Source organism: Gymnodraco acuticeps, unplaced genomic scaffold (genome assembly GCF_902827175.1).
Source record: "Gymnodraco acuticeps unplaced genomic scaffold, fGymAcu1.1, whole genome shotgun sequence".
Lineage (NCBI taxonomy): Eukaryota > Metazoa > Chordata > Actinopteri > Perciformes > Bathydraconidae > Gymnodraco > Gymnodraco acuticeps.
In genome coordinates, this window is record NW_022991375.1 from 3,711,981 (window position 1) to 3,734,465 (window position 22,485).

General features: G+C 41.4%; 2 protein-coding genes across 2 annotated transcripts in view; both read right to left on the reverse strand.

The window, feature by feature from the left end:
• gabbr2 (gamma-aminobutyric acid (GABA) B receptor, 2) overlaps positions 1 to 22,033 on the reverse strand; it is a 187,199-nt gene extending 165,166 nt beyond the window's left edge. Inside the window, exon 1 of the mRNA XM_034240732.1 lies at positions 21,005 to 22,033. Coding sequence (XP_034096623.1) covers positions 21,005 to 21,319 — 315 coding nt within the window. The 5' untranslated portion in view covers positions 21,320 to 22,033. The remainder of the gene's footprint in view (positions 1 to 21,004) is intronic.
• The window catches only part of si:ch211-193k19.2 (uncharacterized protein LOC100034574 homolog), a 1,126,861-nt gene that overhangs the window by 439,337 nt on the left and 665,039 nt on the right, over positions 1 to 22,485 (reverse strand). The window lies entirely within an intron of this gene.

A 22,485-nucleotide genomic window follows, 5' to 3' on the forward strand; every position in this document is an offset into this window, starting at 1 on the left:
TTTACCCAACTGAAATTATGTTTGACCCGTATTTGAGATAGTTAAACCCACTAAACCGACACATTCTACATTTCTAGAGTGCCTAAAATAGAGAATAATAAAAATAGGAAGTGAAGGATAAACCAAACAGAAGGGACCAGATGGGATGCTGCACATAATGAGAGATGGAAGGCCCATTCCTGAAAATGGGATTCCAGTGAGGAGGCCGGCGTGAAGGCCTTCCAGAAATCAATAGAAGATCCCCTGTGTGTCAGAGCGAGTCAACAGAGCAGAGTCCAGCCTAGAGATCATATTTATGTAGAGGAAGGCTGCCAACAACCGCGAGGGAGCATGTTTAATTCTGATTCATACATCTTAAAAGCAGTGATCTGGTTAATTTATTCAATAAGATTACATCTAGTAACAGGTCAGCGTCGGAGAATTGTTAAGGATTCAACCTTTTAATATATTCATGTGAACATCCCCGGGAATGTGTGTCTTGTTCTTTTTAAAGTTCAGAGAATGTCTCTACCATTGTGTGAGGTACTGCGATCCCACTGCGTACGACCCATCACGGGCAGCTAAGTAATTAGTTGTGTTTAAATACATCCAGTCAACACCCACGATGAATGACTCCAGCACATACAATTAGCAGGTTAACTAACCTTATGAATAACTGCACAGCGTGTGCACACCACCAAGTCGAATTGATGTCTCCTTTCCGCACAATTTACATTCTTTAGAAGGCACTGCGTCGCCGAAGGACCACACACACATTCATCTGCCAAAGGTGAAAGCGCAACGTCACTAACACGTGGTGACAACAGGACTTAAAACATACATTTTAGCCTCGTTTCTGTTTTTCTTTCTTTTTTGGCCCACAGGAGATCCGTATGGTTTTAATGGCTGTGCTAATTGCTAATGTTCCACAAGAATACTAATAAGGGTAGTAATTAGTGTAACATGGACCGTAGCTCAGTGTGGACAAGAAGGGTTTTTTCTCCTTTTAAAAAGCCTGTCAAATGGAACTGAAATCGCTGGCAGGGAGTGGACAGTTAAAATTAGCATTTGAGTTGTTTGGCAGAAGAAACTTTACACTTTAAAAAGTATGAAGCTCACAGTTGGGAAAGCTTTATTGACGTCCTTTTTCCGTCAGATCTGAAACAACTAGCCTAACACAATGCCGGCCAATAGACCGCTTGTTTAAAATGACATCACAGGGCTGTGTTAGCCTCTGTCATGTGAATACGAATGTTGATATGAATATGCCTGAGGAGTAATGTCCTCCATTCGGCCAGATGGCCCTTGGAATGATGTGCTTTACATGGGATAATGAAATCTCACTCACTATCCTACTGTTTTCTATTAAATTAACGTGATAGGCACCGCTCCTTCTCCCAGTGTGGGGTGTCATCAGCCCAACCAGCGCTCCCCAGTCATTGGGAACATCAATCACAGACCACTGAGGCAATACAAGCTAACAAAAGCCCAATAACTATCACAGTAAGAAAAGCAGGAATGATACATGGCAAGAATGTTCTCGCTGTAGTGTAACATGTGGGTCTCCCCCTAAACACAAAATGCCATTTAAAAAAAGATAAAATAACCATCAATCTATTGTCACTGCAAGAGCTCAATATACTGTACACATAACCTTGGTGATTTCATTGCTTTATTCATCTTGTCTAGTGTGTTAAAGTGGCTGAATATGGCGGGTGACATTTATTCCCCTTGCAGTCTTTTACCTTGGATTTTCAAACATAATGAAAGGGTTTAATAAAAGATGGCTGGCAGAGGAAGGGGTGGCCAGTATGTTTTGGCAGCAGTGGTGAAAAACCCCGCAGGTGCTTTCCTCAAGCATCCCACTGTGGCTATAAAGATCACTTTATTGAAGAACTCATGGAAATGTTTGATTTACAGGGTGGTATGCAAGTGAAGGAATTCAGGTCCAGTTTGGATCCATATTTTCAACAAGCTGCACATTTTTACGAAGCGGAAAAATTGTGGCGTCAATTGTTCTTGGACGTTTCTCAAAAGAAAGAATAAAGCAGGCATTCTGCCATCACCCTGTGTTTAGCCATGACATCAATACACACAGTTGGGGTGTGAACAGCTGCTTTATGAGTGTGCATTTGGAAAGAGAGAAGAAATCAGCAGAAAAGTAAGCATTTCAATCAAGAAAATAGTGTTATCACCAACTAAGACTGTCTGAGATGACGAATATTATACTAAACATATCCCCTCAGTCTCTTTTCAACATATCAACTACAATCAAAGATTAACAGACTTCATGCTTGAACAATTCTTTGGAAGCCAGTGCAATGGAAAACATTCTTTTTTGGCAGTTTTGATTTGCAAAAGTCGTATCAAATGTCCCTTTTCGTAAACTAAGTCTTGCTGTGTTGTGACTCTTGAGGTGATGAGAAAAGACCTGTAGATTTTTCTAAATTTGTAAAAACTAGTTTATGTCCTGGAGTCTTATTCATTTGTGGTACAAAAGCAAATGTACTGCATATTGCAAATATCAGTTTACATGCTGCAAATGTGGATGAAATCGTCCTCAGAGTTCATGCTGTTCGGGCTTTAATGACTTTGGCTTGGACTAAAAATTGCTGCGAACCCCAGATGGAAATAAAGGAACACATGATCACCCCTGCAAGTAACGGAGAGCACAGAGAAAGTGTAGTTCCTCTCCCTCCATACGATTATTCTCAAACGCTAACAACTGGACAGATTTTTGAGCTAAATCATTTATGATTTTCATCAAAGCATTTAGCTTGAACCATCTGTAGCTTTTATCTTTACTGCTAGACATCATTTTATACCTTTCTTGTACATTATTGAGCATGTTTCTGCAGCTGAACACTGCATCGCACATGTTCTGTTAACCAGAGTGGCCCTGCTGTCAATGAAAATAAAACTTGAACACTTGATTTATAGAGCTCTGTATCTCATGGGAATTGTACCTACAATGTTAGTTTAGATCACACCATGTATCAACAAGTCTGCTACAGCAGGTTCTTGCACGGTCATCAGATCAGCTGCCTCAGGTTGTTGACCATCCGACCCCTGTATCAAGCCTATTGCAAATAACCATGAGAGATAACGGCCCTTCAGGGAGGACCAGGCTCTGTGTGTGCTTGTGTATACGTGCACACGTGCCTGTGTGTGTTTATGTGTGCTTGCATGACAAGAAATGGACTAGAAAAAAGGAAACAGCTCCCTCTTCTTCCTATAAAGGAGGCAATAAAAGGCTCCCGCCTTACAGTAACAGTTCATTAGTCAGTCAGGCAACTCTTGGCCGCTCTTGGCCGCTCCAATCAAGACCCCACCCCATTTATCAGCTGCAGTCTGACGCACTAACTATGCTTTACAGCCACAATTCCCGCTCTATAGCCTATAACTTGGCTTGTTTAGAGAATCACGACCAAAGATAAATGACCTCTTGAAGTGGAGCTGAGCGCAACATTCACAGTGCAGCTGCTTCTGTGGGATGGTTTGAGTGAGGGTGTGTGGCTAGGTGGTGGTGTGTGTTTTGGGTTGTGGACTGGGGTCAGTTTGCCAAATTGGGTTGGGACTACTCTAAACTAAAGGTAACCCTCTCCTGGGTCCGACTGTTTTTGTTATTTTCACTGACAAAACACAATTCCACTGATACAACATAAAAAAGCACTATTTAATCTGTTTTGCTGTCCAACTATCGGTCCATGAAAACACACACACACAATGATACACACACACGCACCAAGATTAGGACTGAGCCACGCAGATAGAGCTTGGTTGCAAAGGATCTCTTATCATCATTGTGCAGCCTTTTGTGATCGCATGTGGCATGATTGCCTGCTTTGGATGGGCATGACAGATGCAAAAACCACTGCTACGGCATGGGCACTTTGGTAGAAAATGTGTGGGTGTATTTAGGTTACATCTGTGGTGTTTCTACTGTCTGTTGTTATCGCTCTTGGCACACAATGGGCTCACCAAATGCTTTCCTCTAACAGACCCTAGCAATCACGGATAGGGAAGTGGAAGCCACTACGAGCGAGCGACAAATGGACAAAGGTCCGATGTGTATCAGAGACAGCTGGAGCAGAGCTCTGCAGTGTGCCGCATCAACACATGCTGGGGCCTAATACGAGCAACACATCACAATAGTTACACTTCCAGCCAGTCCTTGTACCTACAGTCAGTGTGTAGTCAGTTCAATCAGGAAATACAGGAAAACACACAGAGCATTTTAATGTCTGATGGTCACCAAATCTAAGTGGCACACACCAGAGGCGGAAAAGCAAAACACAAACTGACAGTTGGTTTTCTTGCAGCCGGATGAGCACAAAGGCATGTGATATATTGCTCAAGGAAGATTAAATGCATTAAACTCAACAGTCTATTTCTGTAATGTAATAGCAGTGAAGGCTGTGCTCCGACAGGTACTCCATGAAGCTCCTTATCGGTGTGACTGAAACTGTATAATCGATAATGACCTGTTCTGATATCCCTTAACACAAACCTGTGTTTAAGACATAAAGGTGGAATGTGGAAATGTGTGATAGTTTTGTACTATGTTCATATCCTACTTAAATGTTTGCAATAATTCAATGTGAAAAAGAAATGTAAACATTGGACTTGATCAACAGTCTAACCGCTGAGAAAAGACAGGCTATTGCTGTGCTCTGAACGTATGATATTATAGACCGTTCGGTTTTCGGCTTATTGTCTGATAGTTTAATGGCAATCTTTAATCTAATTTAACAGCAGGAACCCTCCATTACCCGGTGCACTGCAGTGTGACCTGCTGCAGCATTTCACCTTGCCACAAAGCGGTTTCACTTATGCTGTATGTGCAACCCAGTCTCACGGCATTTCGTGTTCACCAACACGATTTTTAATCTATTGATTCGTGTTCACCAACACGATTTGCCCCTTTTTTTCGTGTTGCACAGCACGATTTTAAAAGCAATGTATTTCCACTGCCTGCAGCACGTCTTTTTCTCCGGTCGGGTCGAGGAAGACCGGAAGCTGTGTGGTTCATAAAAACATGTTCTTACTCAATATCAAGCCACAGTTATTGCTTTTATTTGAAATCGTATAATTTTGGACTTTTGTTGCCGTCTGTGAGGAAAATAAATGGGGCTCAGAGCCTCAGAATACGGAAATCTGTATTTTTAAATATTTGTTTCCTTCTAATTCGATATTCTTTTCAAAATAACACACTGTTATTTACTCACCAATAACACACAATTATCCTTGCTTTTATTTATTGGTTTAATTCCATAATATCGGGCTTTTTTGGCGTCCGTCAGGAACTGAATTTCAAAATAAAAATAACCGGAAACAGACGTAGGCATTTCGAGCGATTACCCAAGATCCTCAGCTATGGTTTTAAACTCGTTTATTGGATGTTTTAGCCGCAATGCATGCTGGGATTTGGTGTTTATATGATATGAAATCCGGAAAACATTTTAAAATAATAAAATAATACTTAATTCCGAGCGCTCTTGCTTTTCTCTTTGAAAGTCATCACATAACGGCATTGTAATACACGGTTCGGCGGCATTACATATTACAGATCTGCCGTAGTTCTTTATTTATAGAGCCCTAATGAGAAGACCTTTGGAAAAACTGAGAAAATGCCGCCGAAACTGAATACTTGACGTGGATCATAAATATATTCAACAATTAAACAACATCTTCAATTTCTCTTCACACAATACGTCTCCTTGCAGTATCAACACTAATTCGGCTGACTTTTACATTTGATCTAATTCACAGATAGGTTATATTTACACCATAACGGTGCACAGCTGATATAAAAGGACTGTAGTTTTTAAAGATATTACTGATTTTCTTTGAATGTAAGAATGTAAATACTGAGTCTGAAATAGTATAGCAATATGCTGTAAAATTATGTGAAAGCATGCATAAAACTACACATTTTCAGATGTTGTACGAAAACACAAGTGTCCTACACTAATAATACAAAGTTATTATGGCTGTGTGTACCTTGTGTGCACCGCCTAGTGGTTAAAGCACGTTATTGAATTATTGTGTTTTATTTGATTAAAAAAATATTAAGAGTACATACTTTCATAGGGGGAAAGTATAAATATAGAATATAAAAATCAAGAAGATACTATAAGTGATCTCTACAATAAAACAGTTTAGTGCAGAATGTACAAAGATATTAATAGGAGGAGGTGCAAAACAGAAAAACGAATTAACCTTTATTTAAACATTAAATAACAGATCAAGGTCTTCTTTTAAATAAGAAAACAACTTTGGGGGTATCTATCTACAGATCAATATTAAGCCTGACAAAGTACTTAACGTCTAATATATTGCTTTCCTGCAATGTTAACTATCTTGAAGCACTTATTTTAACTGATATTATACATATGAATTATACTCTAATGTATGTAGATAGAATAAGAAATGTGCAGAATATGACAGTTTAATGGTGGAGGTACACACATATTGATAGATGTCTTGTAATGCACTGTTGAGGAACCTGTGACCCAAGTGTTTCATTCATTGCATAACTACACCTTAGTTGTGTATATGATATGTCAATACACCTTTGAAAATCTTGAAAGGGATGTGCAAAATAGCCATAATATACAGTCTTTAATTAACTATTAGTAGAGAATAACGAGTAATGAATATACTTTATTACTCGTTTCCATTCATGTCAATTGCAGATACATGTTTAGTCTTCTCAAGCACCAACAATCAAATATCTCTCCTGATTGTTGGCACTTGACAATCACCTTACCTGAATTTTACTCAGGTGTAACTAAAGTCTGATTTAAGGGTTGTTTATATTTCACATAATTAATCAGAATCTGCAAAGTAACTCAAATAAATGCAGTGGAGTAAAAATACCAAGTTAACCTCTGAATTGTAGTGGAGTAGAATTACAAAGTAACAATGAGCTGTCATGTGGGTATTAATGCTGCGCATTATGAACACAAGCGATTTTCACCCATTTATTAATTATATGTTTTACATTTGATAACACCAATGTGTTTAATACTGGCAACTTCTAATTGTGGGAAAAACGAAAACGTTCAGTAGAGACGTCCCATAGAACATTTTGCTATGAGGGGCCGTACAGGCCATAATTCATACTGGTCCTCTCACGCACATATATTTTCACTCTTACATACATACATTCTCCTTTTACATACATATATTTTCCCTCTTACATACATACATTCTCCTTTTACATACATATATTTTATAATATGCATGTCTGAAGAGAATATATGTATGCAAGAGAAGAATGTATGTATGTGTGAAGACAATATATGTATGTGAGAGAAGAATGTATGTATGTGAGAGAGAAAGTATAGTGGAAACGGAAAGAGTATGGTTGAAACAGAAGGCAGGTCATTCTTGCGCTGTGATTGGCTCAGAAGGTCGAGCGGGGCGGGCTCATGTTCAGAACTTCTGATTTAAAATCAACATAACATGATGGAGGGAGATGAATCGCGTAGATTGCAGCAAGCATTAGGGGTTTTATATGAGGGGCCGTACAGGCCGTAATTCATACTGGTCCTCTCACGCACATACATTCTCCTTTTACATACATATATTTTCACTCTTACATACATACATTCTCCTTTTACATACATACATTTTCACTCTTACATACATACATTTTCACTCTTACATACATACATTCTCCTTTTACATACATATATTTTATAATATGCATGTCTGAAGAGAATATATGTATGCAAGAGAAGAATGTATGTATGTGTGAAGACAATATATGTATGTGAGAGAAGAATGTATGTATGTGTGAGAGAAAGTATAGTGGAAACGGAAGGAGTATGGTTGAAACGGAAGGCAGGTCATTCTTGCGCTGTGATTGGCTCAGAAGGTCGAGCGGGGCGGGCTCATGTTCAGAACTTCTGATTCAAATCAACATGATGGAGGGAGAGGGTAAGGGTTAGATGACTCCGTGTATCTACGGACCACTTGTTTTTCTTTATTAAACAAGTAAACGGAAGAGTGTCTGCGAGGCGTTTTTGCTTTTTGTTTTTTACTTTACTAAATGGTCTAATGGTCATTGTAGCGAGGGGGGGGGGGGCGCGATACTCGCGGAAGTGATTTCAAAACAAAAGCACTCGTTTGCTTGGAACGTTGAACATAATTATAAACAAGGGGAAACAACGTGAATTTAGCGATCACAACGAAAACGGCCAAGACACACATTGAGCCCAGAAAATGAATGTTATTAAGGCTGTAAATATAATAAGCATGTGTCTAAAATGGACAACATTGTTAGATTTAAACTATACAGCGATTCTGCACTGCGGTCACTCAGCCGTTTCTCGCGTTTGTCTTTTCAAATCAGCTGCTCTTCATATTTTACAAATATTTTTTACTGAAAGTTCTTAATAAAACTGACACTGTTGGACTCGAGGGGAGAAGAATAAATGGACAACATTGTTAGGAGATTTAAACTATACAGAGAGCCGTTTTTTCAAATCAGTAGCTCTTCATTTTCTTTTTACAAATATATTTTACCACAAGTTCTTCATAAAACTGACACTGTCGGACTCGGTACTAGTTTGACTGCTACTAACAATACATTGAAGTACTTTTACTGTGTACTTTGTGAGAAATACTCTGTCAAAGTCCCCTCCATATAGGCTAGCACATAATCTAATGCATCAGTCCGTCCCAGGCGGGAGTTTATAAACCAAAGAGTAACGCCCTTACGGCACGCTCTGATAAGTAAAGCGAACGCACCCGCAAGGACACTTGGCCAGGGATGTGACAGTTTCAGGGGTTGACAAAATGTTCCTTAAAATATGAGGGGCCGTACAGGCCATAATTCATACTGGTCCTCTCACGCACATACATTCTCCTTTTACATACATACATTCTCCTTTTACATACATATATTTTCACTCTTACATACATACATTCTCCTTTTACATACATATATTTTCACTCTTACATACATACATTCTCCTTTTACATACATATATTTTCACTCTTACATACATACATTCTCCTTTTACATACATATATTTTCACTCTTACATAGATACATTCTCCTTTTACATACATATATTTTATAATATGCATGTCTGAAGAGAATATATGTATGTGAGAGAAGAATGTATGTATGTGTGAAGAGAATGTATGTATGTGTGAAGAGAATGTATGTATGTGTGAAGAGAATGTATGTATGTGAGAGAAGAATGTATGTATGTGAGAGAGAAAGTATAGTGGAAACGGAAGGAGTATGGTTGAAACGGAAGGCAGGTCATTCTTGCGCTGTGATTGGCTCAGAAGGTCGAGCGGGGCGGGCTCATGTTCAGAACTTCTGATTTCAAATCAACATAACATGATGGAGGGAGATGAATCGCGTAGATTGCAGCAAGCATTAGGGGTTTTAAGGAACATTTGGTCAACCCCTGAAACTGTCACATCCCTGGCCAGGTGTCCTTGCGGGTGCGTTCGCTTTACTTATCAGAGCGTGCCATAAGGGCGGTTACTCTTTGGTTTATAAACTCCCGCCTGGGACGGACTGATGCATTATATTATGTGCTATATGGAGGGGACTTTGACAGAGTATTTCTCACAAAGTACACAGTAAAAGTACTTCAATGTATTGTTAGTAGCAGTCAAACTAGTACCGAGTCCAACAGTGTCAGTTTTATGAAGAACTTGTGGTAAAATATATTTGTAAAAACAAAATGAAGAGCTACTTATTTGAAAAAACGGCTCTCTGTATAGTTTAAATCTCCTAAAAATGTTGTCCATTTATTCTTCTCCCCTCGAGTCCAACAGTGTCAGTTTTATTAAGAACTTTCAGGAAAAAATATTTGTAAAATATGAAGAGCAGCTGATTTGAAAAGACAAACGCGAGAGACGGCTGAGTGACCGCAGTGCAGAATCGCTGTATAGTTTAAATCTCCTAACAATGTTGTCCATTTTAGACACATGCTTATTATATTTACAGCCTTAATAACATTCATTTACTGGGCTCAATGTGTGTCTTGGCCGTTTTCGTTGTGATCGCTAAATTCACCTTTTTCAGCCTTGTTTATAATTATGTTCAACGTTCCAAGCAAACGAGTGCTTTTGTTTTGAAATCACTTCCGCGAGTATCGCGCCCCCCCCCCCCTCGCTACAATGACCATTAGACCATTTAGTAAGGTAAAAAACAAAAACGCCTCGCAGACACTCTTCCGTTTACTTGTTTAATAAAGAAAAACAAGTGGTAGGTAGATACACGGAGTCATCTAACCCTAACCCTCTCCCTCCATCATGTTGATTTGAATCAGAAGTTCTGAACATGAGCCCGCCCCGCTCGACCTTCTGAGCCAATCACAGCGCAAGAATGACCTGCCTTCCGTTTCAACCATACTCCTTCCGTTTCCACTATACTTTCTCTCTCACATACATACATTCTTCTCTCACATACATATATTGTCTTCACACATACATACATTCTTCTCTCACATACATATATTCTCTTCACACATACATACATTCTTCTCTCACATACATATATTCTCTTCAGACATGCATATTATAAAATATATGTATGTAAAAGGAGAATGTATCTATGTAAGAGTGAAAATATATGTATGTAAAAGGAGAATGTATGTATGTAAGAGTGAAAATATATGTATGTAAAAGGAGAATGTATGTATGTAAGGGTGAAAATGTATGTATGTAAAAGGAGAATGTATGTATGTAAGAGTGAAAATATATGTATGTAAAAGGAGAATGTATGTATGTAAGAGTGAAAATATATGTATGTAAAAGGAGAATGTATGTATGTAAAAGGAGAATGTATGTGCGTGAGAGGACCAGTATGAATTATGGCCTGTACGGCCCCTCATATCTAACCCTAACCCTCTCCCTCCATCATGTTGATTTGAATCAGAAGTTCTGAACATGAGCCCGCCCCGCTCGACCTTCTGAGCCAATCACAGCGCAAGAATGACCTGCCTTCCGTTTCAACCATACTCCTTCCGTTTCCACTATACTTTCTCTCACACATACATATAAAAAATATATGTATGTAAAAGGAGAATGTATGTATGTAAGAGTGAAAATATATGTATGTAAAAGGAGAATGTATGTATGTAAGAGTGAAAATATATGTATGTAAAAGGAGAATGTATGTATTTAAGAGTGAAAATATATGTATGTAAAAGGAGAATGTATGTATTTAAGAGTGAAATATATGTATGTAAAAGGAGAATGTATGTATGTAAGAGTGAAAATGTATGTATGTAAAAGGAGAATGTATGTGCGTGAGAGGACCAGTATGAATTACGGCCTGTACGGCCCCTCATATTTTGCGAAACACAATAGCCAGCATGTGTAGTTCTGGGGGTCGTTCGATTCCAGTTTTGGATAGTCTGGCGTGGTTTCGTTCCATTTCACACAGCTGTTTGACGCTCTGCGTATTCTTACGGGGACTGTAGTCCTAAACGATAGCTGGGGATTATGGGTAGTGTAGTGTCTTCGGCCATCCTAAACTCAGAAATGTTGACAATCGCAATGATGCTCGAAATGTCCCTTATAGGCCTACGTCTGTTTCCGGTTATTTTTATTTTGAAATTCAGTTCCTGACGGACGCCAAAAAAGCCCGAGATTATGGAATTCAACCAATAAATAAAAGCAAGGATAATTGTGTGTTATTGGTGAGTAATTAACAGTGTGTTATTTTGAAAAGATTATCGAATTAGAAGGAAAAACATATTTAAAAATACAGATTTCCGTATTCTGAGGCTCTGAGCCCCATTTATTTTCCTCACAGACGGCAACAAAAGTCAGAAATTATACGATTTCAAATAAAAGCAATAACTGTGGCTTGATATTGAGTAAGAACATGTTTTTATGAACCACACAGCTTCCGCTCTTCCTCGACCCGACCGGAGAAAAAGACGTGCTGCAGGCAGTAGAAATACATTGCTTTTAAAATCGTGCTGTGCAACACGAAAAAAAGGGGCAAATCGTGTTGGTGAACACGAATCAATAGATTAAAAATCGTGTTGGTGAACACGAAATGCCGTGAGACTGGGTTGGTATGTGAGGGACGATTACTTCTTCATATGTATACTTGGCTAACTTGAAGGAACTACTACTGTGCATGAATGTATCAACCAATTGTAGCATGTGGAAATAAGTGTTGTGCAGACCATAAAGGAGCAGGGAGAATACGTTTAATTCTTCATGGTCATTTCACAAAAGTTGCTCCGCACCCTGAGTATCAATGTTTGAGTGATACAAAAAAGTGTGTGCAAATGTAGATGAATGTTATAGTTAGAAATATAGGGGAAAACAAGTCCATTATTCTGCTGTGGCACCTGCCTGAGTCTCACGTCCCAGCTGTGGCCATGACAACCAGCCTACCCTCTGGGAACAAGTGTTAAGTGCCACTGACCCGTGGGAACAGGATGCACACATGCCTCATACACACCACGTGCTGCCAGAAAGAGGCAAATTCATACACACAGGGTCACCGGGTATTACCACATACTGCGTGTGTGGACTTATGCAAGCGCCAGCATAAAGTCACTTTCTCTATACAAGTACTTACACACGCACCATACAAACGTGTGCCCACAAGCACATCCATCCCCAAGAAGCACACAATGGGTGGCTCCTGTTTTTTGGCCAAGAATTACATGAGCTTTAATGTAATTACAGGACTGACAAGGACAGACTGTCTCTGCCGATTGCTCTGTGCTGGGCCCTCTTGAGAGCTACAGACAGGAGCATGCTCAGAGTACTTGTCCAATCTCTAATGACATCGGCACACCCTTTCCACCATAATCCTTTCATTTCTGTCCACTCACGGGAGAGAGACAGGGAGGCAGAGGTGAATTTGGTTCCTGTGAGTGTGTGTGAGAGAGAGGGGGTGGGGGAGTGCTGATCAGTGAGAGAAGCCGACAGTGATGGAGTGGGAAGGGTACCATTTTAAGGATTTAGGTCTAATAAGGGCTGAAGGCAATATTGTGCCGAAAACAAGGTCACCCAGTGCAGGAGGAGTGTTTTTGCTTAAAGGTAAAAGGTCAAACAACATTAGAGGAGGAGCTATATTAAACATCGGAAACCCCTTTCACACATACAACCTCTGTCTCCCTTCAGACGGCATCTCTCTCACACTGGCGCACATACGCAGCCTTTCAGTGATGGAAATTCTCCAGACGTGCAGCGGCAGGGCAGCTCTCCTGGGGTTGGTAACCATAAGCACACAAACACATATTCTCCTGGATCATGTCTGCAGAACACTGAGGTCAGTAAACAGACTACAACATCATGAATATCTTTCTGAAACCACAGTCCAAAACAAAAACACAGAAAGAATCCCAGCTCTCTCATCACATTTGGAAGTTTGAAAGAGTGATTTTTTTTAAGTAGTTTGCAGCGGATACACATTCACTGTGTTAACTGTCTGTGCAAATAGCTTGGCTAGGGATCAATGGCAGCTTTAGAGATGCACCAGCAGTAGCAGCCAGACTGACTGACTTAGTGTTGCGCTCAACATGGCAGCAGCCATCTTGTCAGTATTTTCAGCAGCACTGAATAAAGATGAGAGATTTTCAAGCTCTTCTCTGCTCTGATCTGTTGCTGCTTTAACGTTTTCTGTAGGGTTTATCCGCCTCAAATTCCAGCTCCCCTATCTCGTCTTCCTAAAGTCCATATTCTCTTCCTTCCCCACCTCTTCATTCCCCCCACCGCCTGCTTGCATCTCCTGGGTGATTTCCCAGTGGGGGTCCCTCCTTCGGCACCACACTGCAGTCATGTGAATCAGAGAGCAACTGTTTGTTCATGTTAATGGCAGCCAGATGCCTGGTTCACCACCTTTTGGAATCAATGTGCATCTCAATGATATACCAGCACAGTCTGGGAGAAAAGAAAACAACAAGATGAGGAGGGTGCATGCCAACAGATGTCTCATCATAGCATCTGCTGGTAAAACACAATGCGACGGCACAAAGAAAGGAAGATTACAATTTGACAATGACAAATTCATTTGAAACTGATGATCACAAACTGAATTCAATAGAGCTTTCACGAGTGTGTCGTCTGGTTGTCATTCAAATGCAATGAATTTGATGGGAAACATATGTGGAATTTTGGATACTGTAAGAATTGTTTGAGGTGAGGCACAAAGTCTCAGCTGAGAGGAATACTACAATAAGTATATCTTCCATCTCTTTGTGTGTTAGGTAGCGATTTGTCTGGTACTGTGTTTACTCTCTCGTTTGTATTTCATTAACACCAAGTGATGATGCTGACCACAGTGAAGTCCACTGACCACACCATGAATGAGCCTGGACTGTATGTTATTAATTCAATGAGCTAACAAAGAGTAAAATTAGATTCCAGCCAGGCAGATTTACCAAGGCGGAAGAAACAAGTTGATGGGCAGAGTGCCAACAAATGTGTGGTAATGAGAGTGAACCACAGCATTTGGCTAAGTTACATTTTCGCAGTAGGCTCCAGTAAAAACTGTACTATTTTTAAACAATATCAATGTTGGTTGATTGGGACTCAAAGAACCACATTAACCAGCCACAGAGACAGTTAGTACACCCGTCCACCCATTCAGCATACAGACTTTTTACCATTCTTTCCTAACATTCAAACACACAATTTGACTGCTTTGCAAGCGACCAGCAGGCCTTGCCTAAGGTGCTTTTCAAATTGAATTCAGCCGTTGCCTCTCTCATGCCATTAGCCTCTGACTTGGTCAGCACGTCAGGCCCTGCGGGGGGGGGGGGGGAGGGCTGGGGGGCTCAGCAGACATGAGATAATGCCAAAACCTTGCTCTATCAAATTAGCAACATACACACATAAACAAGAGACATTCTGTAATATACTGCAAGGAAATGAGTAAAGGTGGAGAAAGCCAGAAGGCTAATTTGTTTTTGTCACACTTGAACTCGCCATTTGAACTTTACTGTTCAGAATACCAATACGATATCAAAAAAATAATTGTGTCATTAACACATCGGCAAGAAGATGTTGGCCTATGGTTAGTGTTAATGTACCAAAGAAGAGGAACAGTCAGACTTATTTCTCCTTTTCATGTATGACAAACCTCTGGGACTAATTGGAGGGGACATACAGTAACTACCTAGGTTGGAAAGGATAAAAAAAAAAGCAAAAAGCATCTTAGGTCACTTTCTACCATGTTTTTAATGCAATATATGTCCTTTAAATTCCTTGATAAATCCAATCAAGCAAGCCACATTGATTGATGCAATTGCAAGGAGAATCAAAATGCAGTGCACAGAGATATGTAGATTGTTTTTGTCCTTTTACACAGGTTTCAAATGATTGATGATGATAGTTTTCAGTGAGGTATGGTTTTTGGCTACTCCCTGTGGTCAGGGGAGGAGGCATGAAGGTAATGATGTTGTATAAATCACTCTGATGATGGTGTGGTTTTTATTGGAACAACACGTCATGTCAAAGTGCTCAACTGACCACATTGTAATGACCTCAGGCAGTGCTAGAGGGGTGCCAGTTGAAAAGAGCCATGACCATATGTGGGAGTGTACGTGATCCGTGGGCGTGTGGCAGTGAACAGAGGAAATAGGTCTGTGTAAGTGTATAAAATCATGAGCTCATACAGTATGTGTATGACCATACTTCCATTGTGTATGTGTGCTTGTGTGTCATAAAGCCAGCCTCAGGGCGCATTAGAGACTCTTCTATCAGGAAAGTTTATGGTCGTCTTGCTGGAGCCCTCCAGGCCACTGGCAGCCTGACTCACACAAAGGTCAGCAATTATAGCTCAAATGTAACAACCTTAATAAACTGTGACCCACCTGTCTCTAATTTCGGGAAAGAAAATAAACTATAAAAGGGTATCATTGACACAACAACACAATATCTGGGGGACATTTAACTCATCTGATGTGCATACCTCGTTGCATGCACTAATTGCTTTTTTACATGGCCGTTAAACGATAAAGCCTCACAGAAACAATGCAAGTGGCATTAGATAATGTTCCAATAAGAATTAAGAGGCTGGCCATTTCCTATAATCCTATTTGGGGATTTCCATCTCATTGCCCTACACATTTCTGCCTCTCTCGCCTCTCTCTCTGATTCTCCCCTGAGATCCTGTTCGTTGTATGAGAAGGGCTGCTGCACATTGATCCCCACTATCTGTGTCGGGTCAGTGGACACAGCCACACTCAGCACTTTCTGTATGCCTAGAGAGCACCCGAGCTGTCACATTCTGCTTTTCCTTACTATCCCTGAACATTCCCCTCTCTAGGAGCAGTGACAGGAAATCTGTGTTGACCCCCCGGGGTCACCGCCTGGGCGCTGAGTGGATGTCAGATATTTAGATAATATCTGGCATACAATCTGAGACCCTGACATACAAGATGTCCAAGGGCGCCGCTTCATTTGGCCCATGTCACATGGTTTTACACAAAAGCTCAAAAGGTGAGTTACAGTGTGTGAATCAGTTAGATCAGTAGCTCTGGGATGCTCTCACTGGAAAAATATATAAATGACATAAACTATAAACAATTTGCTAAAGCACATTCGCCTCAAATCTGAAGCACAACGCTTTGACGTAAGACCTATGCTTTGCAGCGTCCTGATCTCCATTATGGTAAAGCCTATTCCCTAACAACATAACTTGTTTTGACAAAATGACAGAACGCCTTAAATGTGCTCAGTGGGTGGGGGTTCTTCCTCCTGTGAACGAATGTACTGTACGGTGGCTTCGGGCTTGCCTACATGTGCACAAATGTGACATGTTGCATGTTGTCCTCAGAGAAGAGCAAGGAAGCAGTCTGTGTGCAGTCTGAACCGAGGTCACTGCTAACACAGTCTCAAGAGGCCCATATTGCATGGATGGAAAGTCATATACTATAAATACCATCTGCATACTGTATCCGAGGCACTGTACACAGGCAGGATCCCTATCTCCAATTGCAGACTCTGTGTCTTTGTGGTTGTATTGATTTGCCTTTGAATACATGTGTTCACTCTTCTCTGACTGCTGGAATATAGGAAACATGATAGCGAGGAAGCGCGTCCCCTTAGAAGTGAGTTTCCCTCAATATAGGACACGGCAGGCGTGTTTCCAAATTGCATTTCAAAATCCTATGAAAGTGCCGCCAAAGATCTGTCCTTATAAGAAATCATCAATCAGTGCTATACCAACTTTAATATGATTAGCAAACTTTTATAAGACGTGAGTATGAATCCATTTGGTTTCCCGATATTGATTTCATCTATTAAGGGTTTTGATTTGCATCCATTGTCTGATGTATTTTTCCAGAGCTGAAGACAACAGTGAAGACAAACCTGATGCCATTCAAAGTACATTGTGAACTATTCTGCTAAAACAGGATCTTTCCCTGAGTGGCTCCTCTCAAGAGCCTGTCATGCATCCTAAGCTGTTGAACTAGCGTAGCTTAGCCTAGAACGCTCTCACTGCCCAAAGTCTCCCTTCCATCCTCCTCCAGTCCTTCCTGTCCTCTCCAAAGCGTTGATCCTCTAAGCCTGCAGAGTTACAGTATCAGTCCTCGGTTACACTAAAGCCCACACTCGCACATCTAGAGCTGTGATGGAGAACCAACTCCTGCTCCAGCACTAAGCCTCCCAGTTGAAATAATCCATCCTGCTTCTTTTCTACCTGCAATACTCTGGGTTTAAAGCAAAGATGTATTCTCATCTGCATTGGCCTCAGCCTGCTACAATGCCTGTACTGTTAAACACGTCTGGCTTTGGCCTGATCCAGCCGGTTTCACACCAGCCTGCATTTTACATCTCATCTCCAGGCTTTCCCCATCAGGACATCTGCTCTTCTTCTAGAAACTGCTTCTCCAGTCCTCCAGCAACCAACTACCTCGTGTTAGCATCACAGCCGCAGCTCTCAGGCCTTTTAGTGTTGGACAGCCCCCCGGTGCCTCTACATCATCAGCAGACCCACCCAGCTCCACAACACCAGGGGATGGACTGGGCCTGCTCAGTGTACTGTAGCTCCACCGACAGGGGATAAAGGGATAAAGAGCCTCTGCTCAGGGACTGATTACTTACATCTGCCAGGCTAAATCCCAGTGCCCACACACACATACACACACACGTACGCACAAGCAGAAGAGACACACACTTGGACTGCTGCTGGCTGCAATAAACGCACTGATGCATGTATTGTTCTCTGACATAAGCATGTGGTATGTGGGAAAGCTGTGTGCATGTGAATGTCTTTGGTCTTTATGCATGTGTAAGAAATGATTATACATCAAATACTATTATGAACACATGTATTATAAATTACTAATAGCACAGCCATCACTAACTTCCCATTAATGCTCCCATAAATACAGTATGTCAGAGGCTCCAAAAGCAATATAGTACTCTGTCCTTGGCAAAGGTTCTATCCACCTGGAAATACTCATGACTGCTGAGACACTCAGAACAATTCACACCGCTTCAATTTATATGAACAAACAATAATAGTTTCTCATATCTTAAAAGATATCTACAATTGTGATTCTCCCACCTAAGTCTCATACTTTTGTATTATTTTCTGTAAATGTAATGAACTCTGTTGCAGTTATATATTGCCATTTGCACTCTGTGGTCCTGTGTTGACTGTAACCATGGCAGGGTGTGCCAAATGATTTCAAATAGCTTGTAAATATACTCTGGGTTGCTGGCAAGGCACTTTTTTTCTCAGATTTATTTAAGACAGAGCCAACGGGCTACCACTGTGCAACATTCTTCATTAAGATCTAGTGCAGTATTAACATTTGGTCCTTCTTAAGCAATTACATTTCACTACACTATGCATGAATCTGTTGTTGATACTGGGGTCTTCCATCACTCTGCATGATACACTAACTTATATAGCTATGAAGCTGTTTAAAACAGGGTGTTTTATGTTTGAATACTGTTGCCCTGGACTGCATGTATATGAGCAGTGGCGGATATTGATATGGGCGGCATTTTGACTGGGGGGCGGCACAAAAAAACGTTATAAACAACCACTATAACCGTTATTGATTTAGTCACCTTCATTTAGCAAACACCTCAAAAGGTAATTGTACTGACAAGTCCTTTGTGTAATTTTCCATACTGGGGGCTTAATTAAAATCTGTCTGTAATATAGGCCTATACAGTACTGATATGTTGTAGCCCATCTTTTGTGAGATGTGTTATGCCAAGAAAGAATTAGTGTAGGAAGTTGTGTTATTGTTCTAACAGTTCCTATTCTGAAAAGGTAATAGGCCTACATTGTGCATACTGAAAGACGAAACAACGAAAGGTGCACCGCCCAGGGCGCCATATCAGCTAGAACTGCCACTGTATATGAGGTCTGTAAAAACAATAATGTAATAAGTGTTGACTTGATATGTTAGCATGTGTTATTGAGGTGAAAACCATGGGTGTTTTAGTGCAGGCGCTACATTTATATTGACATTTCAAAAAACATGATCAGAGCCTAGAGTTTCAGCTGGCCTGTTGACAAAACAAATGTCAAATACCACAGAAGATGAAGTGCCACGACACATTAGAGTTTAGCCTATGACCAGAAAGTCATCATATATCACTGTTATCATAAGTTTCATTGATTGTCAGTATTAGAAAGCGGGCATCACTATTAGACATCCCCAGGAAGTCAGGCTGGCCCACTGACCTCATGCTTCCAGCTCATCTTTCTCTCCCGGGAATAGAAGGAGAAAAATCATAACTCGCATAAGGGCATATTAATCCCGTGGTCTGAGCGCATGCTGCCTGTGAGGGCTTACCTCTGTCAACAGAGATGTGTGTGCCATTTCACAGACACACCTGTGCACCAACACTGAGCTGCAAAAGTGCTCGACAGGAAATCAAAAAGTATTACTAGAGGGGGAATTGTAGCATAAATTGTTAATATGGTTGTATGTTATATTGTTAATTTAAGTAGCAAGTCAAAGTCATCTTATGTACTGGACAATAGTCTTAATGTTGATTTGGCCGATCTGTCAAACTATCAACGTCCCTTCATGTTGGTATGGCAACTGATTGATTAAACAGCTTTATACTATCTTTCCGTCTTTATTTTCTTATGTAATTAAATATTATTTTTTAAATGCAGGTTTAAGCTCCTCAATTGCATTGTGTGCCAAAAAGCAGGTGGATGACTGAAGAAAGCCAGAACTGTTGGCTGTTTTAAATAAATCAAGTGTAAACAACAATACCAACAATGTCACATCTTGCAGAGATTCAGCTATGACTAAACTTCGAGAGGACTTCAACTGCAGGGGTATGTTATTGATGTTATTGTTATCGAATAAACAGATGCTAATTTGGAGCTGGAAGGCTGTGGGGTGCAGCTGCTTACAAGGGTGCAAGGAGTCAGAAGAAATCGTACATCGAATTACCGCCATCTTCTGGCACCATGAGAACCAGCCCTTCACTCGTTAACAGATTCATTGATTCGTGACTGAAAATATTTATAGCGCAAAGCCATCTTAAATCATACACACATCTTATAAAGTGATCGTAGCAAAACCACCGAATTCAGCGTTTTTATTTAAATTGTGTGATAGCGATGAATGACATTTGTATCACACTCCGTTTCATCCTGAGATTGCAGTCATCATTAAAACGTCCATATAGGGAGAGCAAGAGAGAGTGGCTTTGGAGTGCCCGGCTGATGCAGTGCCTGGTGAAAACAGGTTACAAATAAAACGCACTGACACTCAACAGCAGAGAGCCAATATTGGGGACAGGCATTAACATCGGGTAAGGGAGGTAAAGAGACAGCATTTGACTTTTGCGCATTGAAAACACGCTCACCGACAACGAGGCTGCACATATTCCAATCATAACAGAACCCAATGTTTCCCCTTGGACGCACAATGTTTGGAGTGCTGCGGGGCAATGCGCGCGCCATTCGCACGGCGCACATGCACACACGCAGGCGCACACACACTCAACTGTTTTAAACATGCCTGGGTCAACCAGCAGCAGCAGCTTAGTGAAAGGGATTTACTGTGTGTGTGTGTGTGTTTACCTCGGTGTCATAGATTTTGGTGATGAGTGAGAACGAGTACTTCCTGGACTCCCGTATGTGCTGGATGGCCAGTTGGACCGCGGGCTCGATGCCCTGGCTGATGCCGCTCATCAGGGCCGACTCGTTCATGGGCATAAGCACCATGATGGGCAAGTTTTCCCCGTCCCTGGCGAACCAGCTGTTGTCCTGTCCGTGTTTGGTGCGGTCGTTACACACCTTGGCCAGGGCAGGGTGAAATAGCAAAACAGAGAGGAGCAGACATCCCGTTGGGAGGAACATCTCCCAGCCGCTGCAGTCCCTCCGGGCTGGAGCCATGCTACAGTGCAGGGTGACCAAGTGAGATCCCACCGTGCCCTCACTGTTTGGGCATCGCAGAGTCGGGCTAGTCCGGGATGCTCAGACGCCCGCCCGTCAAGGAAATCGTATTTCAGACACGAAAGCCGCAGCAGCCCCTGCAGTGCCCAAACTCGTCGTATTGATTATTACTGTACTGAGAAAAATAAAAAAAATGTTTCTACTCTATAACAGTGCCTCTATCCGAATATTCCAAGGGCGCAGAAATTCGCGTTGCAGTGGCAAAGCTATAGCCTCTCGTTGTCCGTCATCCAAACGATCTCATGTCACAGCAGCCCTCTAATTCAACCCCTCTTCACCTTTAATTTGAACCACTTATCTTAGAAGAATGTCCTGCAGGATGCCCCGAAAACAAAAAGATTCCTAAGAGTAGTCAGGGATCAATCACTTTCCTTGACAGTTGTTGCGGATACAGAAATCACCTCCGAAGTAAATTCCAAGCCAAGAGATGGCAACTGTGGGCATCCCTTCCAACGCAGTGCTGAATCTGACGGATTACGAGACAACGAAGCGACACGGTAAACAGACTAAAAACAAATGACGTTGAATTCTTGACCGCAGAGGTCCGAGGGGGAGATGTTGAGAGATTGTGCCTTGACAGCCTGTGGGACTGGGATGCTCATCTCCGATGGTGCGTCAGAGAAGCGCTGAAGCCGCTGCAGCTCACCGCGCGCGCAAGAGGGAGCACTGAGTGTGGAGGAGGAGAGGAAACGAGGAGGGGGAGGAAGGGGAGGAGGGGGGATATGACGGCCTGGTGGAAAGGCTGCATGGGCTTTATGCGGGGCAGACTCTTTAGCGGCTTGAAAGCCAAGGGTGATTTACTGGGCTTTTATGTTGTAGGAGGCAGACGACGTTTCAGACATGCATAGAGCAGGCTAGTTAAATATATAGGGCTGTATACACGCATGAAGCCCTGTTATAGCACGTCATACAACAATCAAAAACACTTTGTACAGCTATATTTCTGTGGTTCATTCAAATCGCACACCCTAAGCGATGGTGAGATATTTGCAGTCAGCTGGGCTTTGATTCCCCTACCTGCTGTACCTGCCGAGCTGCCTCTGCGCATGATAAGACAGACGGCTTGCTGCGTGAATCTCAAGCATATAGGATGAAAAGAGAATCCC